Below are 27,158 nucleotides of genomic sequence, written 5' to 3' on the forward strand. Positions count from 1 at the left end.
TGATAGCATCATTAGTAGGTGCAGAAGTAGAAGTTTATTGGCAGTACTGTGGGAATGTATCCATCAATACTTGTCTTATTTTTTTGGAGATCCCAAAGTGAAATGTTAGACTAATGTTCATTTATTCACCAAACAGTGATGTACAAACAAGATTCTACTAAGCACTGGGGAGGAAACAGGATCGTATAAAATGTGTTCCCTTCACATAGATGGTTATAATCTGGTTGACCAGCTATGAAATGTAAATGCAGATAGGCAGAGTAGAAGGTACTAAGTGACCAATGATATATCAACAAAAGTCTTGGGAATTTAGAAAATGCTGTTCTGGCCAGTGTGATCAGGGTGGATTTGGAGTTGGCTTGAGGAGTGGGCTCGATTACCTTGCAGTAGACAGACAGCTTTCCAGAAAGAGGGAACAGTATGCACAGAGGCTTGAAGGTGGGAAGTGGACAACTTCCGGGGCCAAAATGAAGTGTTGACCGTAGGTTAAGTGACATTGTTATCCAGAGGTGGCTTTGGAGGTACAAGTGAATTCGTTTCAGCCAGAAATAGTCCCAGGTGTGGTCAGTGAGGTTCAGCAAAGCCTCATCCCCCTTAACCCCTTCTAGGTGTTCACAGCCAATTGAAGCCATCAGATTCATGCACAGATACACAAAGTATAAAATGACCTCAGTATTGTAAGAAAGACACTCACAGACCTTGGACACCTCAGTTGTATGGAGAAGCGATATCAACTCCAAATGTGAAAATCTGGGAAGTCTTATGAGGAGAGGGAGAATCTTAACCAGACCTGGAAGGATAGGGTGTCGTTGGAAGGGAGAGAAAGGCATTATAGGCAAAAGGAATGATTGAACTAAAGCCTGGAGGTCAGAGAGAGCTCTGATTTTCCAGTGAACATGGGCCATATAATATATGAGGTCCACAAAGTGGTTCTAATTTGAGTTAAAGACCAATATAAATGCATACCACTTGATTCAAATGGAGGACAGATAAGAAAGAACTCTTACTGGCCCTTTTTTCACATTACCATTGATGCATCTCTTGTACGCAAAATGGAGAAGGGCTGATTTTTCTTTTGGTAGGTAAACAAGTTGTTGGGTGGCAATGATTGTGGTGAAAGTCTTTTAGACCACCCATGGATGTCGGGCAGGAGCAAACTGCCTGAGTCCTCTACTTCTGAAGCTCACTGTCTAACAAGCCAGGACAGCTGCCCATTTTATTCACTGTCTCACTGTCACTCACCTGGCCCCACCCGACCTCATCAGGAGGGCTTTACCTTCCCAGAAAAGTGAACCAACTACTTCCACACCAAAAGATCTGTTCAAGCCAAGCCCCTCTTCCTTTCCTCTGAGCCCCCATCTTCTGGAGCAGACTGCCTCGATGTGAAATACAGAGGTACATTTTAAAAATGTATGTTTCAGAAAAAGGGCAGTAGAAATTCAGCCTCTACTAAATGTTTGTCCCTTAAGCCTTGATTTCTTTAGTTTATACTTTGCTGCTTAAAAGGAGGAGAACGCAGTCTTCACAGCAAGCCAGTGCCTTCCAGATTTGTTATCTAATGATGACGTTGTTATCCAGAGGTGGCTTTATTTTGGTGTGTGTGTGTGTGTGTTTCCTGTTCTTTTGAGCAAGCGGGTATGAAGAAGCAGTACCAGAGAAGGTAGCATGTGTCAGGGGGCTCTGCTGTTCTCTTTGAAGAATTGCTGTGTCTCAGCTTCTGAATTTCTTAGGAATCTGAACTAATGCAAGTTTACCACTAGATGCAGCCAGTGAAATGCCAGTGTCATATTACAATTAACAGTAATTCTGGTGGCTGTCATCACTTACTCCGAACAGAGGATCTCCAGCAAAAGCATGACACCGTCACGGCTGCTAATTCAAAGGCATTGTGTGAACTATGACAGACCTTATGGTGCACCTTTTATGCTTATTCAAATGAATAAAGTCTAGCCACTTAAATGGAGGAGAGGGAGAAGAAGTTCTAACACGTTTCTGCAGATGAGCCCGCGAAGGGTCAACTTGGAAAAAAAAGTTGTGTTAAGGAAAGTAATTAAACAGAGGCAGAGAGATTGAATATTAGTGCTTTTACAGAGTAAATGAGGATAAATTCTGTTAATTATGTGACTTTTTCCAGTACTAATGTGATAATAAAGTACTCTAATTCTGAAGAGGCTTGTCACAATCCCAGCTAAGGCAGTGACCCTTCTACTAGGTGAGACCAAGAAGCAACTTATAAAGCTTTCCAGCGAAAGGCAAGAAATCAAAGTAAAATGGATTTTTTTCCCCTCTCTCCATGTTTAGTATGGAAAACTGCTACCCAACACCATCATGAAACTCTTAGTGAATGGACTGTCTTAGTTGAGGCACGAAAGCACTTATGTTTGCTTTTTTTTGTGTAGTTCCTAAGGGAAGAAATGTGAGCAATTCAAAGAGTATAAATAGCCCAGTGCAGGATTCTAGTCCAATGATTAATAGTACCAAAAAGATTATACTTGGAATGTGAGTGAAATTTGGTCTTCGGGACTTCAATCTTAGAAAAATTTATGTCATTGTGAATGGGTAGGAACTTGTTTCTAGGGGCAACAGAGATGTGAAACTTGATATTTTGCAACATATTAATTGTAGCAGAAGCACAGAGGTGAGAGTTTGGGGAGATTTTGGGGGATAGCCAGGGGAGTGCCCCAGTGCATGTGACATTTGATGGATGGGATGATGTGTTGTTCAGATGAGAAGGGATGGGAGAGGTGAAGAGAAAGTTTGCAAGGAGAGAGCCACAGCATTGGCAAAACTATTGAGTTGGCCAAGTAGAAGGGGTGCTGAGGGAATGCAGAGGATCTAACAGGGTTAGATCCAACCAACCTTGTTGGTCTTCGGATCAACATACTCTCTGAGGTAGAGAGTAGGAGGGAGAAGATGGCAAAGGTAGTTTTGTTCCAGATCATGAAGGAAGGAAGTGATTGCTTCAAGGGCAGAAGAAAGGTTTTTTTTTTTTTTTTTTTTTTTTTTTCCCTCAATTTTTTTAAATGAGGCATGTTGCCAGATTTTACCATGTAGTTACTAAGGACTGAGGGAAATATGGTAGCTGCCAGTGCAGGCATATTGCTGTACCCTACAGTGGTAAGGGGAACCCAGGTTCTCAGCCCAGTTGCAGTTCTTCTGAGCACAAGCTGTCTAGTGAGACTCTGCATTCGCATCTTGTCTGAACCCGCCATGAGCTATCTGTTGGCAGGCAAGTTACTTAATCTCCCTGTGATTCAGCTGGTTTCTTACCTGGAGCCCTGGGACAGGAATGGAGGCAGGGTGAGTGGATGGGGGAGCATAATGTTGCTGTGAGGACTAAAAAAATGTACTAAATGTAGTATAAACATTAGCTATGCTTAACTCATTATTTTTCTAAAGCCTAGCACTTGGTAAAGTATTCAGTTAGGCTACTTTGGAGCAATCTTTCCCTCTAAAAGAATCAACCATCATCAAAAGGAAATTGGTATTCTGAGTCATCTTGGCTAAGAATCAGCACACCACTAGAGTGTGCAGGCAAATTTGATTCCATAGTTCAAGGAAAAATACATAAAATCCCATATTTTCCCAGGCTGTTCACTTTGAGAACAATTTATCATCATTATCTTTGTAAGAGAAGAGCCTTCCATATCAAAAACAACACTCAAACCCTCTCAGGCTTCAGGGAATGGTTTTGGGAGTAGACTGGTTGAGAGGGAACACATACTAGATTCAAGCAGACCCAGTGCTCTCTCAGCACACCGTTTTGCTTAAACTGGGGTGCAGGATTGTGTCAGGTTTCTCTCAAAGGCCCCTCTCTGACATCTGGTAGCCATCAGCAGAAGAACCCCAGAGAGAGGGATGAAAACTCAGAGAAGAATTAGGGACCTCTATTGTAGCCTGCTATACCTGCCTGTAGCTTCTTCTCTTCTTAACTTTGAAGACTCTCTACTTTGTTCTAATAAACAATTGTTTTATGACAATTTTATTTATACCCTCTACTTTGTGTGGCTCTTCCTGCCATACTTAAGACTCTAGCCTGGAGTCAACTGAGAAAGACATTGAAGAACAAGTGTGTGTGTTTGGGGCAGGGCAGGGGGTGTCTCACCATGGTCTCATTTCAGGAGGTGGGTCCTTAAGTATTGCTGGGGCAGGATTTGTTTTCATGTGTTACTCTACAGATGACCTGAGGTGCTGGGGAAAAAGTCCTGATGCATAGTCACTATTATGAGTTAGAAAATTCAAAAAGTTGAGATGTCATCAGGCATTAATTTACTTATTCATTCACTTAGCAAATATTTGACTCCCAGATGCCAAGCACTATAATAGGATCTGGGTGTGACAGTGATGGGGAATGAGAGGGGGACCACTGAGGTAGGATATAGGAAGATATTCCTGGGGAGATGACATCTCAGAGACCTGAAGGATGGGAGAGAACTAGGGCCAGATCCCTCCAGGACCCAGGGTGGGGAAGAGCTTGGCATGTCTGTGATGTGAAAAGTAGCTCCCATGGCTGTGGTGCTCACGAGTAGCAAGCAGAGGCTGCCACTAATCAGCTGGGTGACCTTGGCCATGACACCTGACTTCTTGGAGCTTCAGTAGACTCATCTATCAAATGGAAGTGACTTTATCCACTCCCTGTCATATACTTCAAGACTTTTTGTGAGGATCAATTAAAGAAAAGTTAGAAATGATTTTTTTTAAGTGATGCACAGTTTAAAAGGGTAGAGCCTGTTTTTAAAAATCATTATTGATTTAGTGGAAAATTATTGCCTATAGAATTTAGCATAAGTTTGAATGCCTGTTTTTGATACAAGGAAGTTTATCCCCATTAATACCTGGAGCTGGCTCTTACCACAGGGTTTTACTTTTAACTCAGTGCAGGGGAAATCAGTGAGTTCTATGCTAAGATTTTGCTCTCTGTTATGAACAATATATTCTGGGCCCAGATCCTGGTTCTTTCATTTACGTGTGACCTTGGGCTCTTTTACCAATTCCCCTTGCCTCAGTACATTCATCTGTAGATGGGAATATAGTAGGTCCTAACAAAGGTGTGGTGGTAAGGATTCACTGGAATGATTGTGTAATGCCTGGTGCCTGGCACATGCTAACCAAAATGGGGGCTCTTTATGTGAAAATGGGAGTGATTCCCATGCCAACAAGGCCTGGCCAGATCCAAGTGTCCTCCCATTAAGTGTAGGAAGGGAAATAACTTGTTTGTGCTGGGTTTGATGGCGTCTTCTTCCATACAGAGAGTTCCAAATTGCTGACTTTGAGGCCACAGACTCTTTAGAAGCAGGGAGGAAGGCACCGAGTCAGTTGTTTTGCTTCCTGCATGGTTAATTGGTTGTAAAATGCTACTAAAACTTACTGCTTCTGATTAAATTAAGTGCCCTGGGAAATCCAGCTGTGAACAGGTGGGTATTGGAGGTTTTCCCTGTGTTTCTATTCACTGTCTGTGGACAGCCTCATGCTGGTAAATATGCACTGCCTTCACTTTTGCTTCTGGGACCAGATGCTTTTCCCAATGTCTCCCTTCACCCAACCCGTCAGCTGCCAAAGGTCTGGGAGAAAATCAAGCTTGACTACATCTGAATTTCAAGTGACAGGATCCTTAAAAATAACAAAACAAAACACGCCATTGCTTCAAGAGCAAGAACTATGTTTGTTTTTTAATGAGTCCCATTTAGTGGAGCCACAGGGGTCCTTGTTTTGTTATTGTTTTTATTTTAAAATGGGCACAAAGTGGCCCTGCCCTAGTCTTGCAGACAAATTACTTGCTGCCACTTTGGTTATTACAGTTTAGGACAGGAGATGCAAACTGCATCCCTCTACTAGATTTGTTTTGTCTGGCCCTTCTGTTGTTTGGAAGATTGGCAAATTTCACACTTAACAATATGTATTTCCAGCTTCTCTTCAAATAGGAGGGTCTGACAACACTGTACCCATATTGCCCATATTGTGGAATCAGTTGGCTGGAGAAGAGTCAAGCTGTCCCTGAAGACAAGACATTGACACTTGAGTTCTGATAATTCCCAGTACTCTCTGTGGTTTTACATGCAGCCTAGTTCACTCATCAATTAACCTTCCTGGGCTCTGTAGGGTCTGAGTTTGAGACTCCGAATTTAAAAGCTTCTATCATTTTGAAAGTAAATGGCAATTCTGTATGAGAAATAAAAAATATATACATAAATGTTTGTGTATGTGAGTGTGTGTGCGTGTGTGCATGTGAGTCTTAAGAATATTGAAGTTGTGGAGCCTAAAAGTTACCAGAACTCTACTGAATATTCTCTCTCTTACATTTTTGAGATTGTCTCATCTCCTGCCACCCTCTCAGCACATCTCCTTCTCCACTTCTCCTTATCTTTCTTGGAGGGCATTGTATGATGTAAGCTCTTCCTACCTTCTCTCCTCGCCACCTATGAAAGCTCACTTTTCCAATGATCTCTACTAGGTGGAATATGAATGGATTATATTCTATTATAGATTCATCCCAAATGTATTGAGTTTTCCAGCAACCCCAGCTGCACATCTTTTTGGGTTCAACTCTAATAAATGGAAATTTCATCTCTTTTTTTAAAGCCACCCAAACAAAAGTCCTGAGACTAGCTCAGATAGGGCCTGATTGGTTTGACTTGGGTCACATGCCAGTCTCTAAAGCAGTTGTATAGTTGGGGGTTATGATGCTCTGACTGGCCAGGTCTAGACAACAAGTGCCCCTTTGGTCCTAGTGTGGAATGCATTCATGCTGCTGAAATGTAAAGACTGTTGAATGAGGGTGAAGATGTTCTCTAAAAAGAGAATAGCAGACTGTTATCAAAACAGAATAAAAAGGATTCTGGCAGTCAATTCAGACTCCTTCCATCATCTTCTGAAGCCTCTGGACCCATTCCACAGGAAAACAAGTATACAAAAGTTTGCATATAATGTTGGAATGATCACAGATGCCATGTAGACCACCCACTGACTGCAGGTTAAGAATTTCTGGATTAGATCATGTCTTATCCCATTTCAGCATTCTTTGTTTTAGTAAATGATCAACCAATTTTGTGATAAAATGAAAGTTTTTTTCAGAATTATGTTTCCAGTGTTTCAGGTTTAAACTGAAGCTGTTCAAAAGTGACACATGGGGAGGGCAAGCGAGTGACCTGTGAGCTACAAAGCACCCTCAGGACGTCTAAATGCTGTCATTGTTCGTCTCTGATACTGCTTTAGTTTCATTTTCCATCAGCATCCTTATGAGATCATGAGAAATAGTGCTTAATAAAGTGTCAGACTCTATTTTGCATTATGATTTCAAAATGATAAATTTCTTCTTACATTTTTATGGACTAGAACACACAGGCTTATTGGATCGTCCATAATATAGACTAGAATAATTTGGAGCACAGGAGATTATTGTCAGTGCTCTGTGGGCATGATGCTCACTGGTCATTTTTATTTGTAGACTGGTCCTGAGCTTTAAATCCAAATTAAGGAGTCACTTGTTTTTATCTGAGCTCAGCTTGTGTGTGGCGTGTTGGGATGCAGAGATTTTTTTCAATGAAATCCATTGCTCAAGTTAAATTCATTATCCCCAATGATGTGTGAGGCCAGGGGATGGCAGGCAACACATGAAGATGCTGAGATTGGGACAAGGAAGGGTATGCTGGGAAAAGTGAACAGACAGATATGGTGAATATTAAAAGGGTAATGATTATTTAAAATAGTTTCAAAACACTTTCATACTTAGCAAGATTCTGTGCCTTTTTTTTTTCTTCCCTTGAAGAATAGCTTTTTCAGCTGATCCCTTTTGTCTATATGTACTTTTTTTTTTTTTTGGTTGAAAAGTGAGTTTATTTATTTTCCTTGAAGCACAGCTTTCTCTGGCAAACAGGAACCCCTTTCCCCTTCCTCTCTCCACCCTTTTCCTCCCCTCCCCTCCCCTCCGCTTCCCTCCCCTCTCTCCCCTTCCCCTCCCTTCCTCCCCTTCCCCTCCCTTCCTCTCCCCACCCTTCCCCACCCTTCCCCTCCCCACCCCTCCACACCCCCCTCCCCTCTTTTCCCTTTCCTTCTTCCCTTCCCTTCCTTTCTCTTCCCTTCCCTTCTTCCCTTTACTTCCTTTTTCTTCCATTCCCTTCTCCCTTCCCCTCCCCTTCCCCTTCCCTTCCCTTTCCTTCCCTTTCCTTCTTCCCTTTCTTGACAAAGTCTTACTCTGTCACCCAGTCTCGGTTCATTGCAACCTCCACCTTTTGGGTTCAAATGATTCTCCTGCCTCCGCCTCCTGAGTAGCTGAGATTACAGGTGTGCACCACCATGCCTGGCTAATTTTTGTATTTTTAGTAGAGACTAATTTTTGTATTTTTAGTTTCACCATGTTGGCCAGGCTGGTCTCAAACTCCTGACCTCAGGTGCTCCACCAGCATCCCAAATTGTGGGGATTATGGGCATGAGCCATCATGTCTGGCTAGGAACCTTTTCCTTTCCCTGCAGCTTGAACTGGGATAAGAGAGGATGGGTAGGGAAATTTTATTGTTATTTCTACTCAGCAATGTTTTGACTAAAGGATTTTTTTTGAGATGGGGTTTCACCATGTTGGTCACGCTGACCTCAAGCAATCCAGGTGCCTCAGCCTCCCAAAGTGCTGGGATTACAGGCATGAGCCACTGAGTCCGGCCTGACTTAAGTTTTTATGCTGAATTTCAATTACACATGATGAGATGCCCAGGCAATTCACGATTTCTGGTATATAGCGCCATCATTTCACTTATCATATAGTATTGGTATTATTGTTAATTTTAAGAATCAACTAGCTATCAATTTTCAAACTTTAGTGTGCATCAAAATTCTTCGAATGCCCCTCTGGTCCATGTGGACTGGTCCAAGTGGACAAGAAAGAGTATGTACAGAAATTTGCATAGAGTTCCTGGTTTCTCTCTACCAGGGCAAGTTTCCCAGGTAATTCTGGTGAAGACAGCCTGAGAACTGTACTTCAGTGAACTTTCACAAGGGAAGGGACTGGGTTATCTGTTGTATGCCTTCTCTTTGGTGCAAAGTAGGTGCTTAGTAAATACTTATTGAATGAAGGACAGACTGAATAAATAGATAACCTAAGAAAATAGGCTGAATAAAGAAATAGTAAATCATTAAGAGTTTTAACTAAGGGTTTCAACAAAAGTCAGCAGATTGATCTGTAGAATTTTGGTGAAGGAACTAAATAGACTTTAGTTACATGGCCTTTTATTCCTTTGGGTTGCACTCGAATGTTGGGAAAACAATGGCAGGTTTAACTTAGAGATAAAAATTTCTCAGCACCAAAGTTTAAAATATTAAGTAGGAAGTTAAGGACACCAATGGTGTGGAGCCTTTCCAGTTCATACTTATGTATGAATTATGCAATATGAAACGAATAAATGATCTACATTTTACAGAATGTGCGATGGATAGCTCTTAACTGTTCACATTTGAGTAAAATGGTAAACCTTAGAGCATAGAGACTTTGAGAAAGCCACTCGTAATCTTTAGTTCCTAATTTATTCCTTGTAGAATGGGGCCAATATCCCTAGGTTCTGTGCTGAATGATAATCACTTCAAGTTTTACAATGCAGTTGTTTATTTCATTAAAGTAGTGCGTATTCATAGAAAATTCAGAAAATATAGAAGAAAGACATAATCTTTGTGCTATAATTCAAAGCTAACCCTCATTAATATTTGCAGCTAGTTTAAGTCAGCTGTGTATTACAGCTGTGCAGGGAGCTGTCGGGAATGGAAAGGCACTATCAGAAGTCGGTGGTGTCGTGGAGGAGCAGACCATTATACAAGCAACTGCAGGCCTTGCAGTGAAGACCAAGTGCGACAAATGCTGTAACAGAGTGTAGGTGGCAGGGATTAATTCTGGCTCCGGGTATCTGGGAAGGTTTCATGGGCTTAGTACATTTATATCGCACCTGGAGGGATAAGTGGGATGATGGGAAGCTGAGATGGTGTGGGAGTGAGGGAGGCATTTCAGATCCAGGGAGGCAGCCTATGGTGAAGGCAGGAAGGAGATTTCATGTTCGGGGCACAATGTAGCTCAGTGTAACTTAAAGAATGCTGAAAGGTGAAGAGTAGGAGAGCACATTCTTGGCATTATTAGGGACTTTGAAAGATTCACTGATCCAGCCCCTGCCAGAACACCCACAACAGATTAATATTTTAAAAGTTTTCAATCTTCCTTGGCAATTACTGGAATACTCTATCATCCTAAGAGTCAAAAGTTTTCCTGGGAATTTGAATGTAAGGAGTTGTCTTCTTTTTGATTTTTCTTTTGGAGAAAAACTTGAATCAAAGTCATGGTGCTCTTAGTAAAATTGGTATTGAGTGAGAAGAATCAGTACATATTGGACTCTCTGGAAAGGTCTGTTGGTTGAGTAAATGAATGAATGTGTGACAATGAACATTTGTACTTTATGAAGTCTTGAAAAGAATCATAAGTTGAGCATCCAGGCAGAACTGTATGCCTCAGTTACTGTGGACTTGAACTGCTTGATCTCTCTCTGACATCTGTCACCTCCACAGGGGAAGTTAATATCGAAACCCTCTGAGTCCTTAGAAGGGAAAAGTGAAATTCTAACATGAGATTCTAAATGAATCCGCTTTAAAATGCTAAACACATGTGTATTGAACAAGGAGATATTAAAAGCCTTTCGTTTTCAACCTCTGGCTTTCTGTCTGCATTCAAAGGTAGTGACTGATGACAATCATAACTACATATAGTATAATTTAATCCTTATGATGATGTTCATTGACTCTTCCCAAGAGAACCAGGTTACATTGGTTTTGTTTTGGCCACTGTTCTCTATATTTGGGTTGGTTCTGTTACCAGATCACCCACTGGTCTTTCATTATGGTTAAAATGCATTTGAGGGATCACAAATAGGGTGAGAGTGGTTGGGAGCAAAATCAAAAAATATTAAAATCTATAACTGGCTATAATCTAGTGAAAGTGCTGGCATTTCTAGTGAAATGATTATGCTGGCTTCAGTTGTAATTTCAAATGAGTCTGGTGATGATATTAAGAATATAGCCAGATATGGTCAATGATCCACACTCCTGTGAGATATATATATATATATATATATATCTCATGTAAAGAATATAGTTTAATGGATGTGGGCTTTGGAGTCAAACTGCCTACGTTCAACACTTGTTACTAGATGTGAAACCTTGGGCAAATTACCTTATCTCTCGGTAGCATTATCTGTAAAATGAGAAAAGAAGTAGAATCTCATAGGACTGTTGTGCAGAGTAAATAAATTAATACATACAAAGCACTCAGGACAGGGCCTTACACATGTTGTAGTGCTTGTGTTTGCTGTATTAACTGCTAGGTTGAGGAGCTGAGGCTCCTCCTGCCTCATTTTTTATGCTTGGCTTTGTGGGGTGGGTCGCTGTTACTGAAGCAAAGTTGCCACCTGCCTGTGCATCCTTTTCAGCCTGGGGAAAGATTTGCACCAGTAACCCAGAAGTGCAAGGCCTGATACATTTGCTCAAAATCTGTCCCTAGGTCTGCAGGAACTCTGTGGCCATGATTCCCAGTAGAAATTGGGTTCCTTGCAATGGAAACAGTTTGAAACAAATGTGTCCTCAGTCTGTCTCCAGTTCCAAGAAGGACAGACAGACACTTGATTTTGTGATCTGCCTCATTTCAAATCACTAGGATGACTTCAAATGTCTGCCTAGGGCCAGAGTTTGCACCTTAATATGTTTTGGCAAGAAACATTTGGCATTTGAGTAATCTGTGTAAAAGAGCATCCCTGAGGATAAACATCTTCTCTACTACACATGAATGTAGAATTCTTTCTCTCTTAAATTTCCAGTCAGACCTTGCGAGGGGAGTAAGTTGGGCCAGATAGCCAGAAGTCAGTGTTAAGCTACAGTACCCTTGCTCTAACCTCCCTTCTCTGTGTCATTTCTAAGAAATTGTAAGTTTTTCTTTCTCATTGGCCACTGGTTGGTTGTCCTGCCCTCTACCTATTCACTGTCTCAAGCCTTTTTCCTGCCTTTCAGATCTGACTTCTAGTATGGGGAGACATATGTGAAGTGGGTCCTTTTCCTTAAAATTATTTTTAAATTATTTCATTGGCTGCTGTGCTATGACAACACCATCTTGTTTTTTTTTTAAATTCTTGCCACGAATGATGCCCTTCCCTCAAGGGCATACTCTGAGCTCTGAGGTAATGAATGCTTTTCAGGTTGATCATGTTCATCCCTTCAGGCTGAGAACACTTTCCAGAAATGCCCAATATCTAAAGGACCTTGGCCAGCGGAAAAGGTAAACTTCTTGAAGTCAGTGGCCAAGAATAGGGGCAGCCACATGCTCTCCCTCTGGGATCCCAAGATAGTGCCACAGCTCGGTACCATTCCACCCTCCACTGCTGGGAGAGAGGAGAGAATTTGCTTCATCTGTGGAGAATTCCCCCCAGGATCTTATTCTTCCCCTTTCTGCCCACCCTACCTCTCAAACAGAGTGATCGGTGCTTAAGTCAAAGAGGGTCTCTCTCGGGAATGCATGTTAATATCAGAAAAGGAGAGGAAGTCAGCCCGGCAGTGAGCAACCTTTTACCCTTACATGGGTTCGGCCTCCTCAGCCTGCCCTTGTGGCATCCTGGGACTTTGGCAGCCTTATGGGTATCAGATTTTCACATGGATGAACTGTACTCTACAACTACTTCTGTGTGCTAGGAACCAAAACGCTTTCTTTGACATTGAAAATAGAGTTTTCTCCTTCTCACTGTTTTGGCCTACTCTGTTGCAAGGGAGATCCATTTTTCAGGGCCGTGAAACTCTTGTTTACTTCTTCATGGAGCTCTGTGTCTTTGAAGGCTACCAAGAGGTAGTGATGACATTTCAGAGAAAGCCCCTGGCAGCTCAGGTGGGCTGGGTAGGGATAGGTGCTTTTTGGTTCAATATTTTCAATTTGAGAAGGAATCCTTATATTCTTAGAAAGACTTCCTTGGTTATTTCTGGGCAGTAGGCTTGGTCATGGAGGCAAGAGGTTCTGCATTTCTTTTTCAAAGCAAAGGTGATGGTGCCATCTATGGAAACAGCTTTTCCAAAGAGGTCCTTTTAATCATGAGGCATTTTGCTGTCTACCCTCCAGTGTGTGGGGTGGGAACAGCTTGGACTTCACATAGAAAGGACCCCACAGTTGTTTCCACATAGCTGTTTCCTGCATTGGACCAGAGCAAGTCTCCGTGTCCTGAATATCTTCGGGAAGGATCATCTGCCACATAACCATCTGCAGGCATAAGTCAAGAGAAACTTTCGAGGAGCCTTAAGATTGCAAATGGGGGTTTTATGTCTCGGTTTAGGTGTGCCTTGATGCTTTTCCTGTCCAGCATGGACATTATGAGAGCAGCTGCAAAAATCCAAACGTGATTTTTCAGAATTTGGGCTGGGGGAGGTAAAAACTCAACCTGCTCAGCCCAGATTGATTGCAATGCTTTGCATAATAATTAATGATGTACAAGCTGTTGCCTAATGGGTAGTTTTTCTGTGTGTGCCCTTCAGTTCTGACTAGCTGGAGTCCTCCACGATCCTCCACGATTTAAGGCACTACCCCTTTCCTTTATGTGTCTTAGCCTTTGGGTAAAGCTGCTGTAGTCATTATTATCTTTCTTTGGTGGTTGTTTCTTCTTCTTTTTTTTTTCTTCTTTTTGTAGGTCATTCAATGAAACCTATAGTTCTCATTGGGCACATAGGTCTTTGCTTCTTTTCTTGACCTTAACATTTAAAGAGAGAAGAATACTTTTTGTATCTGAAAATCTCAACATCTCTGAGTGCTAGGCAGTGAGCAGTTGCCAGGGATAAATGATGCTGAAAAGAATGATCACTTCCTCTATGGCAGGTACTATTTCAACACTCCATGTATGTTAGCTCATTTAATTCTCTTAACTCTTTAAAGTAGGTTGTAATGTTCCTCCCATCTTACGGATGAGAAAATTGAGGCACAGAGAGGTTAAATAATTTATCTAAAGTAACCCAATTAATTAAGGAGTAAAGCTAGAATTATGGTGAAAGCTGTGCAGTGATCCTAGGAGAGAGGTACTATTATTTTCATGTTTTAATGAAGCCACTGAGGTTCAGGGAATTGTTGAAATTTAAGGCTTGTCTTAGCTCCAATGCAAGCTCTTGCCCAGTATACTCTACTGCTGTCTTTACTGTAAAAACGCTCTCATTTCTATCCCTTGGAGACCCTAGACTCCATTTAGTTGAGCAAGTAATTACTGAAAACCCACTCGGTTCTAGGTCTTATGCTGGGCACTATGTATGCAGGGATGATTTTCAAAAAATTTTATATCCTCTTGTAGACGAGTCAGATCCTGCTGAGTAATTCAATTAATTTTCCTTTTTGGGGAGTCCAGAGGTGCCTTTTGGTCTTGAGTACCATGCTGGTCACATGGAAACTAGTCAAACTAGATACTAATATCTGTTGGTTGGTAAAAGGTGATACAGGTATGTCATTGAATAAGCAATTTTGTTCTACAAATGTTTGTGTTGGCTCCAGTTAGTTCCATGATGGGCTCATGTCCTACACTGGCCTGATTGATGAACCTAAATACAACTTTTAATAGGATGTCACTTTTGGTTTTATGACTGTCACTTTCCCATTTGAGGTAGTAGACTAAACAGTTTAAGAGCACAGGCATGGCCGGGCGCGGTGGCTCAGGCCTCTAATCCAAGCACTTTGGGAGGCCGAGGTGGGCGGATCACGAGGTCAGGAGATTGAGGCCATCCTGGCTAACACTGTGAAACCCCGTCTCTACTAAAAAATGCAAAACAAAATTAACTGGGCGTGGTGGCCGGCGCCTGTAGTCCCAGCTACTTGGGAAGCTGAGGCAGGAGAATGCCGTGAACCCGGGAGGCGGAGCTTGCAGTGAGCCAAGATTGCGCCACTGCACTCCAGCCTGGGCGACTGAGCGAGACTTAATATTATGTTGGGAAAATCATATAACTAGACATCAGGACATGTGGATTACTGTTCCAGCTCTGATATTCATTATTAACTACGTGAATATTGTCATGTCTTCTGATATCTCATTTTTCTCACAGGCAAAAGGATGAGGTTAGACTAAGTGATGGTTAAGATCACTTATAAAATCCTAGAGTTCATGGAAAACACAAACCATGACTAGTCCTTTTGGTCAATTTACGAGATTGGTTGTTGACTGTAGATAAATCCCTTAATTTTGTTGTCTTTGTTTTCTTGCCTTTCGAATGGCTTTGATAATTCCTGGTGTGCCTAATTTATAGAAATTCCATGAGGATTTAGTGAAATATTGGGAATATAAGTGCTCTGAATAATTAATGCATTACATGAACACAAGATATTATTCGTACTGAAAGTTAACAGAAAGATGTTGAGTTTCTCGTTACCTCCTTCCCTCCCCCCTCAAAAAAAAAAAAAAAAAAAAGACTTGAGTTAAAAAGGAGTTTGATCCTGGTCAGGCTGTTTCCTGGAGTTTATGGAACTCCTTGGAACTCTACAGGGTCAATAGGGGCTTTGTCCTGCTGCGGGTCAGTTTCCCACAGTTGGGGTAAGGCTGCCACACTTTTTCTCCTGACAACACTTTATCAAACACACCCGCCTCACAAAATGCGGCAATTCATTAGACAAAAGTGAGGTTTTGAGTTACAATAACCTCCACTTTGTTAAAAGCCCCCTCGGAATCTGAGATCTTCTCTGTAGGCCAGCAGACGTGCACGTGTCCCCTGGTTTACAAAGGCCTTATAAACTTAGCCTGATAAGTCATCCCCCAAATTCGTGTGCCATGTCTGTCTCTCAGTGGGGATATTTTTAACTCCTCCTTCTAACTCCTCTCAGTTCCTTTAAGGAAGTGTAATCCGAAAGGGTCAGGCCCTTGGCTTTTACTTAGGGGAAAACTTTGAAAGAATTTCTGAGGCTCCCTCTGGGGTAGGGTTGGCTTTCCCCAAAAGAATTGGCCCTTCAGAGCGTCTTTGCCACATAAGGGCTTGTGTGAGGCCTCAGGCACCAGTTGACGGCCGTGTCTTCCCCACGACAGATGGTCAAGCTTTCAATTTCAGCAAGTGATCCACTGTTGAGGGGGCAGGCGGGGGACTCTGCCAGCATGCCAAGTGACAGGCCAGCTTACGGTAACAGAGATCTGGTGTGTGCCCGGCATAGCTTTTGTGCTAACGATGGGCTGCTGACAGGCGTCCTGCGCCGGCTCATCCTTGAGGCAGAAGATCCCCTGCTCCCTTGATTCTGTTTCTCCCTGGCAGAGCTGGTGTCCTGTTTGCCTGTCTTTCAAAATTCATTTTGGCACCAGATGGACCCCCTCATGGTGGCTAGCAGTTGTCTGACTTGAAGAAGTCAGAGGGTGTGCTGACAGCTCCTTCTAGCACAACCTGAATCTGGCTGTCGGGTCTGGGCTCAAATGGCTTAAACACACACAGGCGGCAAATATTACTAACCCTGGGGAAGCAAGCAGGGGGGCCCTCTGGAGGGAGAAGGGCAATGATGTCTACCTCCATAATGTTCACATTGCTATTGTTTGTGGAAATCATGATACTAATAATTACTCTTAGTAGTTTGATTAGTCTTATTTACTCTTATTAGCAAAATTGCTGTTATAGTACGATTGCTATCAATGGTACAATTAGTATTAACATCATTACTGCACTACTTCTGTCATTACTAAAACTACTGCATCATGATGGTTAAGAGTACAGTCTCTGGAGCTACACTGTCTGAATTTGAATTGAACACTGAGGTTCAGGGAATTGTTGAAATTTACCCAGGCTTGTCTTAGCTCCAATGCAAGCTCTTGCCCAGTATACTCTGCTGCTGTCTTTACTGTAAAAATGCCCTCATTTCTATCCCTTGGAGACCCTAGACTCCATTTAGTTGAGCAAGTACTTACTGAAAACCCACTCGGTTCTAGGTCTTATGCTGGGCACTATGTATGCAGGGATGATTTTTTTAAAATTTTATATCCTCTTATAGACGAGTCAGATCCTGCTGAGTAATTCAATTAATTTTCCTTTTTGGGGAGTCCAGAGGTGCCTTCCTAGCTTTTGGGCAAGTTATTTCACTTCTCTGAATCTCAGTTTCCTTATCTATAAAATGGGATTAATAACAGAGGTTACTTAGGAGGGTTGTATGAGAAAATGGATTTGTTCTTAGCATTGAACTGAGCACAAGGTAAGCTCCCAATACACGGAAGCCATTTCTTGTGAATGCCGCCATCAGCGTACCTACCATGTATGTGTTACTCTGCCTTATCTCTTATTCACAATTTCCCCACACAATAAGGCCTGTTATTATACCAGTTTATAGATAAGGAAAGTGTGGTGCAGAGAAGTTCAGCTCCTTATCCAAAGTCACACAGGTAGTACCTGTCAGAGTCAGGATATGAATCTCATTATTCTGGGTGTTTCTAATGACTGTGGCCTTTCACCATATCACACCCAGTCTTGTTGTCAAGTTAGTGATGATCAGCCCTCTCCTGGTGTTCAAGGTAGCTTAGAAATATGCCCTTCTAACTGGTTGTTCTAGAAAGCAGCAGCCAGTTTTCATGTCTTCAGTGTCTATGGATATAGGATTGAACTCCATCAAGATATGAGGATCACAACTATCAGCTCCACTGTATTAAATAGTTTCTGAAAGCTATGCTGGGTAGATCAGCAGGGCTACCCAGCACTTGCCTTCTGAGAGCTCAGATCAATAAAACGTTGCAAAGGCACTTAGGATTTGGGCCACTCCCTCAATCCCCTTCCTGTACCAAATCTATCATATTGAAAGTGGGCAGGAATCAGTGACTGGCTGATTGTCCTGTGCAAGGACAGTGTGGGTCTTGGTAATGGGAAAGGGGAGCTCAAAATCGGATTTTGTTTCACACAGCTGGGCTTCAGCAGTATTCTGTAAGCCATTTGTCTTGGACAAAAGGTTGATCAACTTTGGCTTCTGTGGAGAGAATCTGAAAGTAGTGGCAAGTGATTATTTACAGGCCTGCTTTCATTGATGGGCAGTCAAATGTTGCGTGGTGTTAAAAAGTCATTTTAGGAAGATGTTTGCATTTTTAAATGTTACTCTTTTGGTTGAAAAAGCCATTGTTTGTCTCTAAAGAATGATTGCCACAACATACTCCCATCTTGGCAGATTCTAAGAGACCAGGGAGGAGAGGGATTCATCTGGGACTTCTCTCAGTTTCATGTTCAGAAATTGGCTGAACTCTGTATATCTTCGTGTAGTGCCCTTGTTATAGAGGACCCCAGTGTTACGTGATTGACAGACATTGCAGTCAGAGCCAAATTCAGACTGAGGCATCATGGGGTGATGATAGTTCTTCATAATCTATTTGTGTTGAGGTGGGGATTTTACTCCAGTGTGGACTTTAAGTGGAAGAAAGGGGAAGAGAATTGAATTACAACAAGAATTCAGTTGACCAGCATTTTAATGCATTTTGATATTTTTAGGGAACCTTTGGGCCTGAAATCCACAAGCACATCACATCTAGGCCTGGTAGTAAAAGAGATGGCAAAACTTAGGTATCTTTGGAAATACTTCTTTTCCCAAACCTGGGCAGGTAGAGGGTTTAATTACAGGTGGCAGACATGATTGCCTGAATATGACACTTTTAGTAGCTGCTGCTTTTCCGTGATAGACTTTAACAACTGTGATGGTTACATAAGAAATAACTCAGAAAGTTATAGGGTGACCATATAATTTATCACCCACACCGAGACATTTTTGAGAGTTAAAGTAGGCACTATTAATACATACACCAGTATGGCTGGTATAAACTGGGATTTTTCTTGGCAAATTAGGACCTTTTGTCACCCTAGCAAGTAAAACTCATGAATCTCACTATAGAAGCAATTCAGGAACCAAGGTGGCAGTGAGGCAGGAAAATCTTTATTCAGTCACAGCTAGCTCTTGTCTACAGCAGACAGTTAAGAAAAAAAAAAAAAAAATTCAGGAGCTATTTGAGAAGTCAAAGGAGTTTAGTTTGTGAATTTTCCTTATTTCTCATGGGTACTACTAATTGAAACATTTTACTTGACAGACTAAGATAAAAAATGTTTACCAAATCCTTGTACTCATCCACCATGTATTTGCCAGTTCATCATCTGTGAGTTTATAGGGCTTAAATTCCATGTTGTTGTTGAGGACCATGAGTAATTCTCAGACAGTTATGTCCAATTGGAACCTATCTTAAATTATGATGAAAGCCTTCCCTCTGTATGAGTGAAAATACTTCCTTGGAGCTTAATTCCTCTGTGAGATCTGTTGGCAGTGCTGAGAGTGTTTGTGTTATAAGGAAGATCCAGCGTGGATACAAAACAAAGGCTAAGGCCACAGATTAAATACTGGCTCTAACACCATGCTGAATATTTCAGAAAACATGTAAAGAAAATCAAATGCACAACCCAGGGGTGACTTACCTCTTTTTTCCCTCCCATGTCAGAAACCAAAATGCTAACCATGATGATTTGTTTCTTCACAGGTTCTTCTTGAAATTCTTCCTCAAATGTAACCAAAATTGCCTAAAGAATGCAGGAAACCCACGTGACATGCGGAGATTCCAGGTGGGTCTGACTTGTCTTTCTTGAATCTCAATAATGGCATGAATATCAGGACAGGATAAAAAAGTCTTAGGCAGAAGATATGTAGTTGTTTTCCCAGAGGCAAAGAGCAGCTGAGGCCGTGGGTACCCCAGGTATCTGCAATCTAGGAGTTGTTTAGAAGAGAGAAGAGTGGAAACTGTACCACCTGTGCTCACTGGTTGTGACAATGGTGTTCTTTGAGTCTAGTTTTGGCTTCCTGAATGGACTCACACGCCTAAACCCCCAAAGATTAAGTAAAGTAAATAGAAATGATGAATTCTTTGCCTAAAATTTTGTATGTAGAAAACCAGCACATAAGAATAAAGAGGCAGGGTGCAGTGACTCATGCCTGTAATCCCAGCACTTTGGGAGGCTGAGGTGGGCAGATTGAGGTTAAGAATTCAAGACCAGCCTGGCCAACATGGTGAAACTCCAACCCTACAGAAAAATACAAAAGTTAGCTGGATGTGGCGAATTTGCCTGTTGTCCCTCCTACTCGGGAGGCTGAGGTAGGAAGATCACTAGAAACCAGGAGGTGGAGGTTGCAGCTGAGATCATGCCACTGCACTCCAGCCTGGGTAACGGAGTAAGACCCTATACCACCCACCAAAAAATCAAAACAGCAACAACAACAACAACAACAACAAAAACAGTAAAGATTACAACTGATAAAACTGCTCTGCTTTACAGTTATGGTTTTCTCTTCCTTTGCTTCTCTCTGCTCACCTCTTCCAATCTTGGAAATTGTTAGTGGTAGCTGCCTATTGTAAATGGGCAGAGATGTTAGGAAGCATAACATCTCTAAAATGATATGGATAACAGTTCTGTTTCAGAAATGTCCTTAATTATACATTTACTAAAGGAAGAGGACTCACAAACAAATGCATTTACTTCTTTTTTTTTTTTTTTTTTTTGAGACAGAGTCTCACTCTGTCACCCAGGCTGGAGTGCAGTGGCACCATCTCAGCTCACTACAAGCTCCGCCTCCCGGGTTCATGCCATTCTCCTGCCTCAGCCTCCCCAGTAGCTGGGACTACAGGTGCCTGCCACCATGCCCGGCTAATTTTTTGTGTTTTTAGTAGAGACGGGGTTTCACCAAGTTAGCCAGGATGGTCTCGATCTCCTGACCTTGTGATCCGCCCGCCTCGGCCTCCTCCCAAAGTGCTGGGATTACAGGCGTGAGCCACTGCGCCTGGCCCGTGAGCCACTGCGCCCAGACGCATTTACTTCTAAGACACAAAATGGTACTTGGATTTTAGGAAAGGTTGTTGAGTCTAGACGTGGTGCTTCTCAAACTTAAAAGTGCTGAAAATCCTCTGAGTATCTTTTTAAAATACTAATAGAGGTCTGGGGTGGGACTGGAATTCTGCATTCCTAACAAGCTCCTGCATGATGCCAAAGCGGTGGCCCACACTTTGAGTTGCAAAGTTTTAGACCCTTGTGCTACTCTCCACCTAATGGCATGGCTAAATTATTTGCACAGTCAATGTTAGTTTCCCTGTCAGAGCAACGATCCATTTATGTATGCTCATATGGTCCATCAGGGAAACAGCATGGTGTTTAAAGTATGCTTTTAAGTATATTTCGTCAGCTTTAAGTGTAGATTGAAATGTATGATCTCTGAGAGGATCTTGAAAAATGTTAGCTGCACCTTCATTCTCTGATGGGAAAAAGGAAAGATGATCTTGGGCATTGATTGGGGACGTCAATATCTCTTAGTCTCCAAGATGATTTATTTTAAGGAGGTGAGACTTACTAGTCTCATTAAAGAACAAATGCCGTTGAAAAAAAGTCACGTCTCCTGAGATTCTGAGGTATTTCTCTAAAGTCATCATCTTGGCCTCACCACCTTTTGTCTTGACACACAAGAATGGGGAGGTTTCTTTTTTTTTTTGAGATGGAGTGTCACTCTGTTGCCCAGACTGGAGTGCAGTGGCGTGATCTCGGCTCACTGCAAGCTCCGCCTCCCGGGTTCACACCATTCTCCTGCCTCAGCCTCCAAAGTAGCTGGGACTACAGGTGCCCACCACCATGCCTGGCTAATTTTTTTGTATTTTTAGTAGAGACAGGGTTTCACCATGTTAGCCAGGGTGGTCTCGATCTCCTGACCTCATGATCCACTTGTCTCAGCCTCCCAAAGTGCTGGAATTACAGGCATGAACCACCATGCCCAGTCAGGAATGGGGAGGTTTCTAGTTTCTTGGAAAATGTTTCCTCTGGTCATCTTCTGACTTCAAACTTGGTGTTCTCATTCCCATAGAGGATTTTTTTTGCGTTATGTTTGAGTCAGCTTTGCAATTAAGCTGGCAAAACCACACATGTGGTGCTATAAGTGTGTGTTGCTTAGGGTCTCCCTACATGAGGCTGAAGTTTGGAATAAACTGTTTTGTAGCTTGCTTTGGTCTTGACATGAGCCTTATATTTCTTTTGACCAAAGCTTGGGTTAGGAACAAAGTATAGCTGGGCATGAAACAATGTATGTCTAATAAACATGTCTAATGCCTAATGTATACCAGGATTAACTCTGCTGTACCTCTTAGGGCAGCAGAGTTTGGGATGGACTTTGATGACATTGGGAACCTAAAAGAGCATTCATGTAGAACTTCCAGGGGCTCTCTTTTCTATGTGGAACCTACTAGTAAAATGTCTGAAAAGGTTGAATTATAGAAATATACCTCCTATACAAGATGAGAAACCAATTTAGTCTATTATTTTTGAGAGCATCTACAAAGCTTCTATTTTGCAAACAGAATAGTTATTCTTTGTTTAGTGGAAGGGCTACTGAGATGAGGAGGCACAACATAGATATCTGGAAAGTCTTATAATCCTTTGGAGCTTCAGTTTCCTCAACTGTAAAATGGAGTAAACATGACGATTCTGCTTATATCACTATATATGAAAGAAAGCAATATTTTGCATGTATAGCTAATTTGTAAGTGATAAAATACAAATGCATGCCTTTGGAGAAAATCTATGTGATAAACTGAAAATGGATCATGAGTTCAGTCTAGGGTTTCTCAACCTGGGCACAGTTAACATTTTAGACTGGATAATCCTTTCTTGGGGGAATTGTGGGGGGTGCCCCCATGCATTATAGGATGTTTAGCAGTGTCACTGGCCTCTACCCTGTAGATGCTAGTAGAGAACATCTACCTCCCAATCACGACACCCAAAAATGTCTGCAGACATTGTCAAATGTCCCCTGGTGGAGAGGGAAGAGGCAAAATGGCCCCTGACTGATAACTACCGAGTTAGTCCTATATCTAATAACCTCTGACAAGCTCTTACTGGTGACAGTGCCACTGTCCCAAAAAGTGCACACTTTGATTAAGTGTGAGAGCTGCCCAGCACAAAGTCCATACTGTCTTTCAAATAAATATGATTTATCTGAACTCTGACACTGACAATGCTCTTGCCTGTGATTCTCAAATGGGTCCTAAAATAGATCAATAGGGGCAGCTACCTTGGCCACCATAGAGTCAGTTTTTGAGTTAAAGATGAGCCATGTCTTTCTTTATTAACAATGACAAATTCCTTATCGGATCTCAGGTGTAACCTGCTTTGTTTCCCATCACCCACTCTTTGCCGCCTAGAAGAGGATGGAGGAACCCATGGCAGAATGAACATGGACACATTTTATTTTGTATCCCTATACATTAATACATTTCTTTATTATTTTTACATAATCAACATTGGTTTTCATGCATGCAGGCACATAGATATTTGTGTAATTAGAGGATGGATGAATTGCCTCGAGAGTTAAAGCAAAACCTCAAATCTCTCTAACCCAACCTTTTATTTTTTCTTCAGTCTTTCTCTCTTTCATGACTATTCACTCCTACCTCTCTCTGTATTATTTCATGCTGGCAGCCATTACACCCTTTTTGAATCCATTTTTATTTTGAATTACGTAACAACAGTCGCTCATTCTGAACTCCTTACAAGGGATGCTATTTGTTTGCCTTTCTATAAATGTTGGTATTCTCCTAGTCTCCTTCTGAGGTCCAGATCTTTTCCCATTTTATAGGCTCTTTCCAGTATCTTCTCCACTCACAGCATCTTAACCACTATTTATGCATTGAGGACTCTGGCATCAGAATATCTGAGACCTGACACCCAGGTTTAGATCTAACTGTCCAGATGTCTGCTGGATATTTCCAGGAACTTCAACTCAGTCAGCCCCAAACTGAACTCACTGTCATCCTCAGGTGTTTTTCTGTTGGTTTATTTTGCCTCCATCCCAAGCTTCTTAGGTTCTCTGTCTTGGTTCATTCCTAACTGCCTTAAATGCTGGGAAGATGACTGTGTCTATATTCAGCATGTTCCACGTTCACGTGTATAAATGCATGTGTCCATGTGTTTACCTTTATGTGCTTCTATTTATATTGATAGCGATGATGATAAAGCTAACATTTATTTGATGCTTCTTTAGTGAGAGGCATTATGCAAAGTATTTTACATGAGTTATCATGTTTATCTTCAAAATACCCTTGTTAAGAATATGGAAATGTGGATTATTCCTGTTTTAAAAATGAGGAAACAGATTTAGAACAGTTAAGCAATTTACCCAAAGTCACACATCTACTAAATGGTAAGGCAGTAGTATAACCCAAGCAGTCTGACTCAGATATTTTCTGATGTTTTGGAACAAAAAAGAAATTGTCCATAGTCTGTAAGCAGATATTTAGTGAGGCTATAAGGAGATCTTGTAACATCTGAGAGCCATAATGACCCCCCATAAATATGTACTGGAATCCCAGGAAAGCCTGAGAGGGATCTTCGAAAGAGGTGTTTGTCCCAATAGAGCCTAAAGGTGCCATCTGCATGAAGAACATTGACACACAACCAAAGTTCCTCATGCAGAGGGTAGAGTTGTGTGGAAGTGAGGGAACATGAACATTTTTCCAGAGTACAGCTATAGTATTTATCAATTTTTACTTGCAGGGATTTTAGAAAAACAAGCTATTATTTAGCAGGCAATGTGAGCTTCACTTAACCTGTAAGGGGTTTGGTCAGTCCTCCAAGGCAAGAGAGCCCCTCACCTAGATGGGTCATGAATAAAGTGCCCCCAAGACATCTCAGAGTAGTCTGCTAAGAAATCATACTACATTTCCCAAGTCTTAAGACCGAACCAAGACAGAGAGGATTAGTCTTTGCTGTAGCTGTCCTGGCTACAGAGGTGTGTGTCATAATGATATTGGTTGAAGATTGCTTATGAATAAGACATATACTTTTCAGTATTTTTCTCATAGCACACTAATTGGGAGGCTGGTTTTGAATATTTTTATGTCTCTGTTGCTTCTGAGGGTGAGTGAAAGAGTGTCTTTCTGGCACAAAAAGTCTCTGGTCTCTTCCTTACATGTCAATGTGGCTTTTACCAGTTATACTGAAAACCTGAGTCCTGGCACATCTGACTGAAGACGCCCTCTCTTCGCTCCTAAGGAGGGTCTGTGCAGTGGTCACTGCCGCTGCTTTCCTCCATCTCACTTTGCGTGCTTGCCGGCCAGCCTGATCTTCATATAGCAACGCCGGAGCGCATCTGCTCTGAACAGCAATCAGGGGCCTGTGTAGGTGACTGAGGAGGACATAAGAAAGGTTGTTGATCTCTTGACATGGAAAGACATTCTGTCAAGCAAACTCAGCTTCACAGCGGCTGGGCTTCTGCTGTGTAAACAGAGATTGCTTAATTACACAGGTCATGTCAATTAGTGTGACCTTAGTGTTTTCAAGAAATTAATCACTTTCTGCAGAGCTGGGCCGTGTTCATACTTTAAGGCAGTATGGAATAAACCTTGTAGAAAATCTGGCACAATCTTTTTTTTTTTTTTTTTTTTTAATTTACAATGGATGCTTTCTTTTGAAATCCCTAGGCTGTGATTAGGGTAAGAAATTTGCTTAAATACAACAGTGGATACTGGCTTTGTTCAGGACTGGTGAGCATGAGGAAGGCTGGAGGAAAGAGAAGGGGAGCAAGTTGGGGATGGAAATAGCTCATGACACAGTGAGAAATCCACTTATGACTAAACGAGCCTATTTCTTCATCTTGACACTAAAAAGATGCTAATGTCAAAGGACTATGTTAAAACCATGCCACGGTCTGGTTTTTAACTGACAGGAGTCAGACAATTCAACCTTAAGATTTAAATCTTTATCAGTAGCTTTCCTTCTGGGGACTGGCAGAATGAGGGTGGTAAGGGAAGAACAAGAATCGGGTTCAAGCTGTCATTGCAGTAGATACCGTAATACCTGGAGACTGAAGTAAAGTATACATTTCCAAATTCATCTTATCTCTTCAACAAAGTTTTTCCATTGGCTATAAAGCTATATTCACATATAAATATTAGATCTATAACTATATATGAATGTAAGTAGAAGACATAGTTCTGCACACGTGCATGCATGCATGCATTCAGTAATATTTATTGAAGTGCTAAGTGGTGAGTCTATCATGATGAACAAGAAAGATAAGGTCTTTGCCCTAATGAAACTTATATTCTTCTTGGGATGATACTAGCTCTTGTAACAAATAGACCATATAATACTGAATGGCTCACCTGCAGCTGAAGGTTATTTCTTGCTCATATAATGGTACAAGGCAGGTGTTCCTTGTTGACGAGCAGGTATTGTCCTTGAGGTTATTTGGGGACCTGGGATCCTTTTGTTTTATGCCTCTCCTATTCTATAGAATCCTCTGTCTTTATCAAGTCCTCTGATGGGAGAAGGGCACATGAAGGGTGCCATGTGCTCTTTAAAACCCTTGGCTTACAAATTTGCTCATTTTCATTGGCTAGAAATCAGTCACATGGTCATATACAACCACAGGGAGGCTTGCATGGTCTAGCTGGGCAGCCCATGAACACAAGAAAATGGATGTAAGCAGAATAATTGCCGTCAGCTGCCACAATGAAGATGTGTACAAATTAACAATTACAAATATTAGAAATTCTAACTTCTGCTATAAAGAAAATTAAACAGGACATTATGAGAGAGAAAAACAGTGTGGGGTGGGAGATGAAAAGCTCTCTCTCTCTCTTTTTTTTTTTTGAGACAGAGTTTGGTTCTGTTACCAGGCTGGAGTGCACTGGCGCCATCTTGGCTCACTGCAACCTCTGCCTCCTGGGTTCAAGCGATTCTCCTGCCTCAGCCTCCTGAGTAGCTGGGACTACAGTCACGCACCAGCACCCCTGGCTAATTCTTGTATTTTTTTTAGTAGAGAAGGGGGAAAACCTCTCTTAAAGTAAGTGACCGGGAAAGCATTCTGAGGTGAGGACATTCAAGTTCAGAGATCAAGAATAAGGATAAATCATCCTGGGAAGAGCCAGAGAGGGTTCTGAGCAGAGGGAAGAGCAAACACAAAACTCATGTTTACCTCATGTTTATCTAAAGAGGCAAACAATATTCCTTCATGTCTTAGTCATTTGGATAGTAAAGAGGAGAAACCACCAGGTTATTCATCCCAAATTCCCACCAAAAATGTGTCTTGCTTTTAAAAATGATGACATGAGTTATGACATTAAAAGGCAACTCCCTGCCTTTTTGAGTAAATTCTAGAAATTTTGGAGAATCTTTGC

At 41.7% G+C, this 27,158-nt stretch overlaps 1 protein-coding gene across 13 annotated transcripts in view; it reads left to right on the forward strand.

The window, feature by feature from the left end:
* The window catches only part of EBF1 (EBF transcription factor 1), a 408,155-nt gene that overhangs the window by 241,222 nt on the left and 139,775 nt on the right, over nucleotides 1-27,158 (forward strand). For all 13 annotated transcript variants that reach the window (XM_033180448.1, XM_033180449.1, XM_033180451.1 and 10 more), the window contains exon 7: nucleotides 19,488-19,569. In XM_033180448.1, coding sequence (XP_033036339.1) covers nucleotides 19,488-19,569 — 82 coding nt within the window. The remainder of the gene's footprint in view (nucleotides 1-19,487; nucleotides 19,570-27,158) is intronic.

Source organism: Trachypithecus francoisi, unplaced genomic scaffold (assembly GCF_009764315.1).
Source record: "Trachypithecus francoisi isolate TF-2019V2 unplaced genomic scaffold, Tfra_2.0 Lachesis_group2, whole genome shotgun sequence".
Lineage (NCBI taxonomy): Eukaryota > Metazoa > Chordata > Mammalia > Primates > Cercopithecidae > Trachypithecus > Trachypithecus francoisi.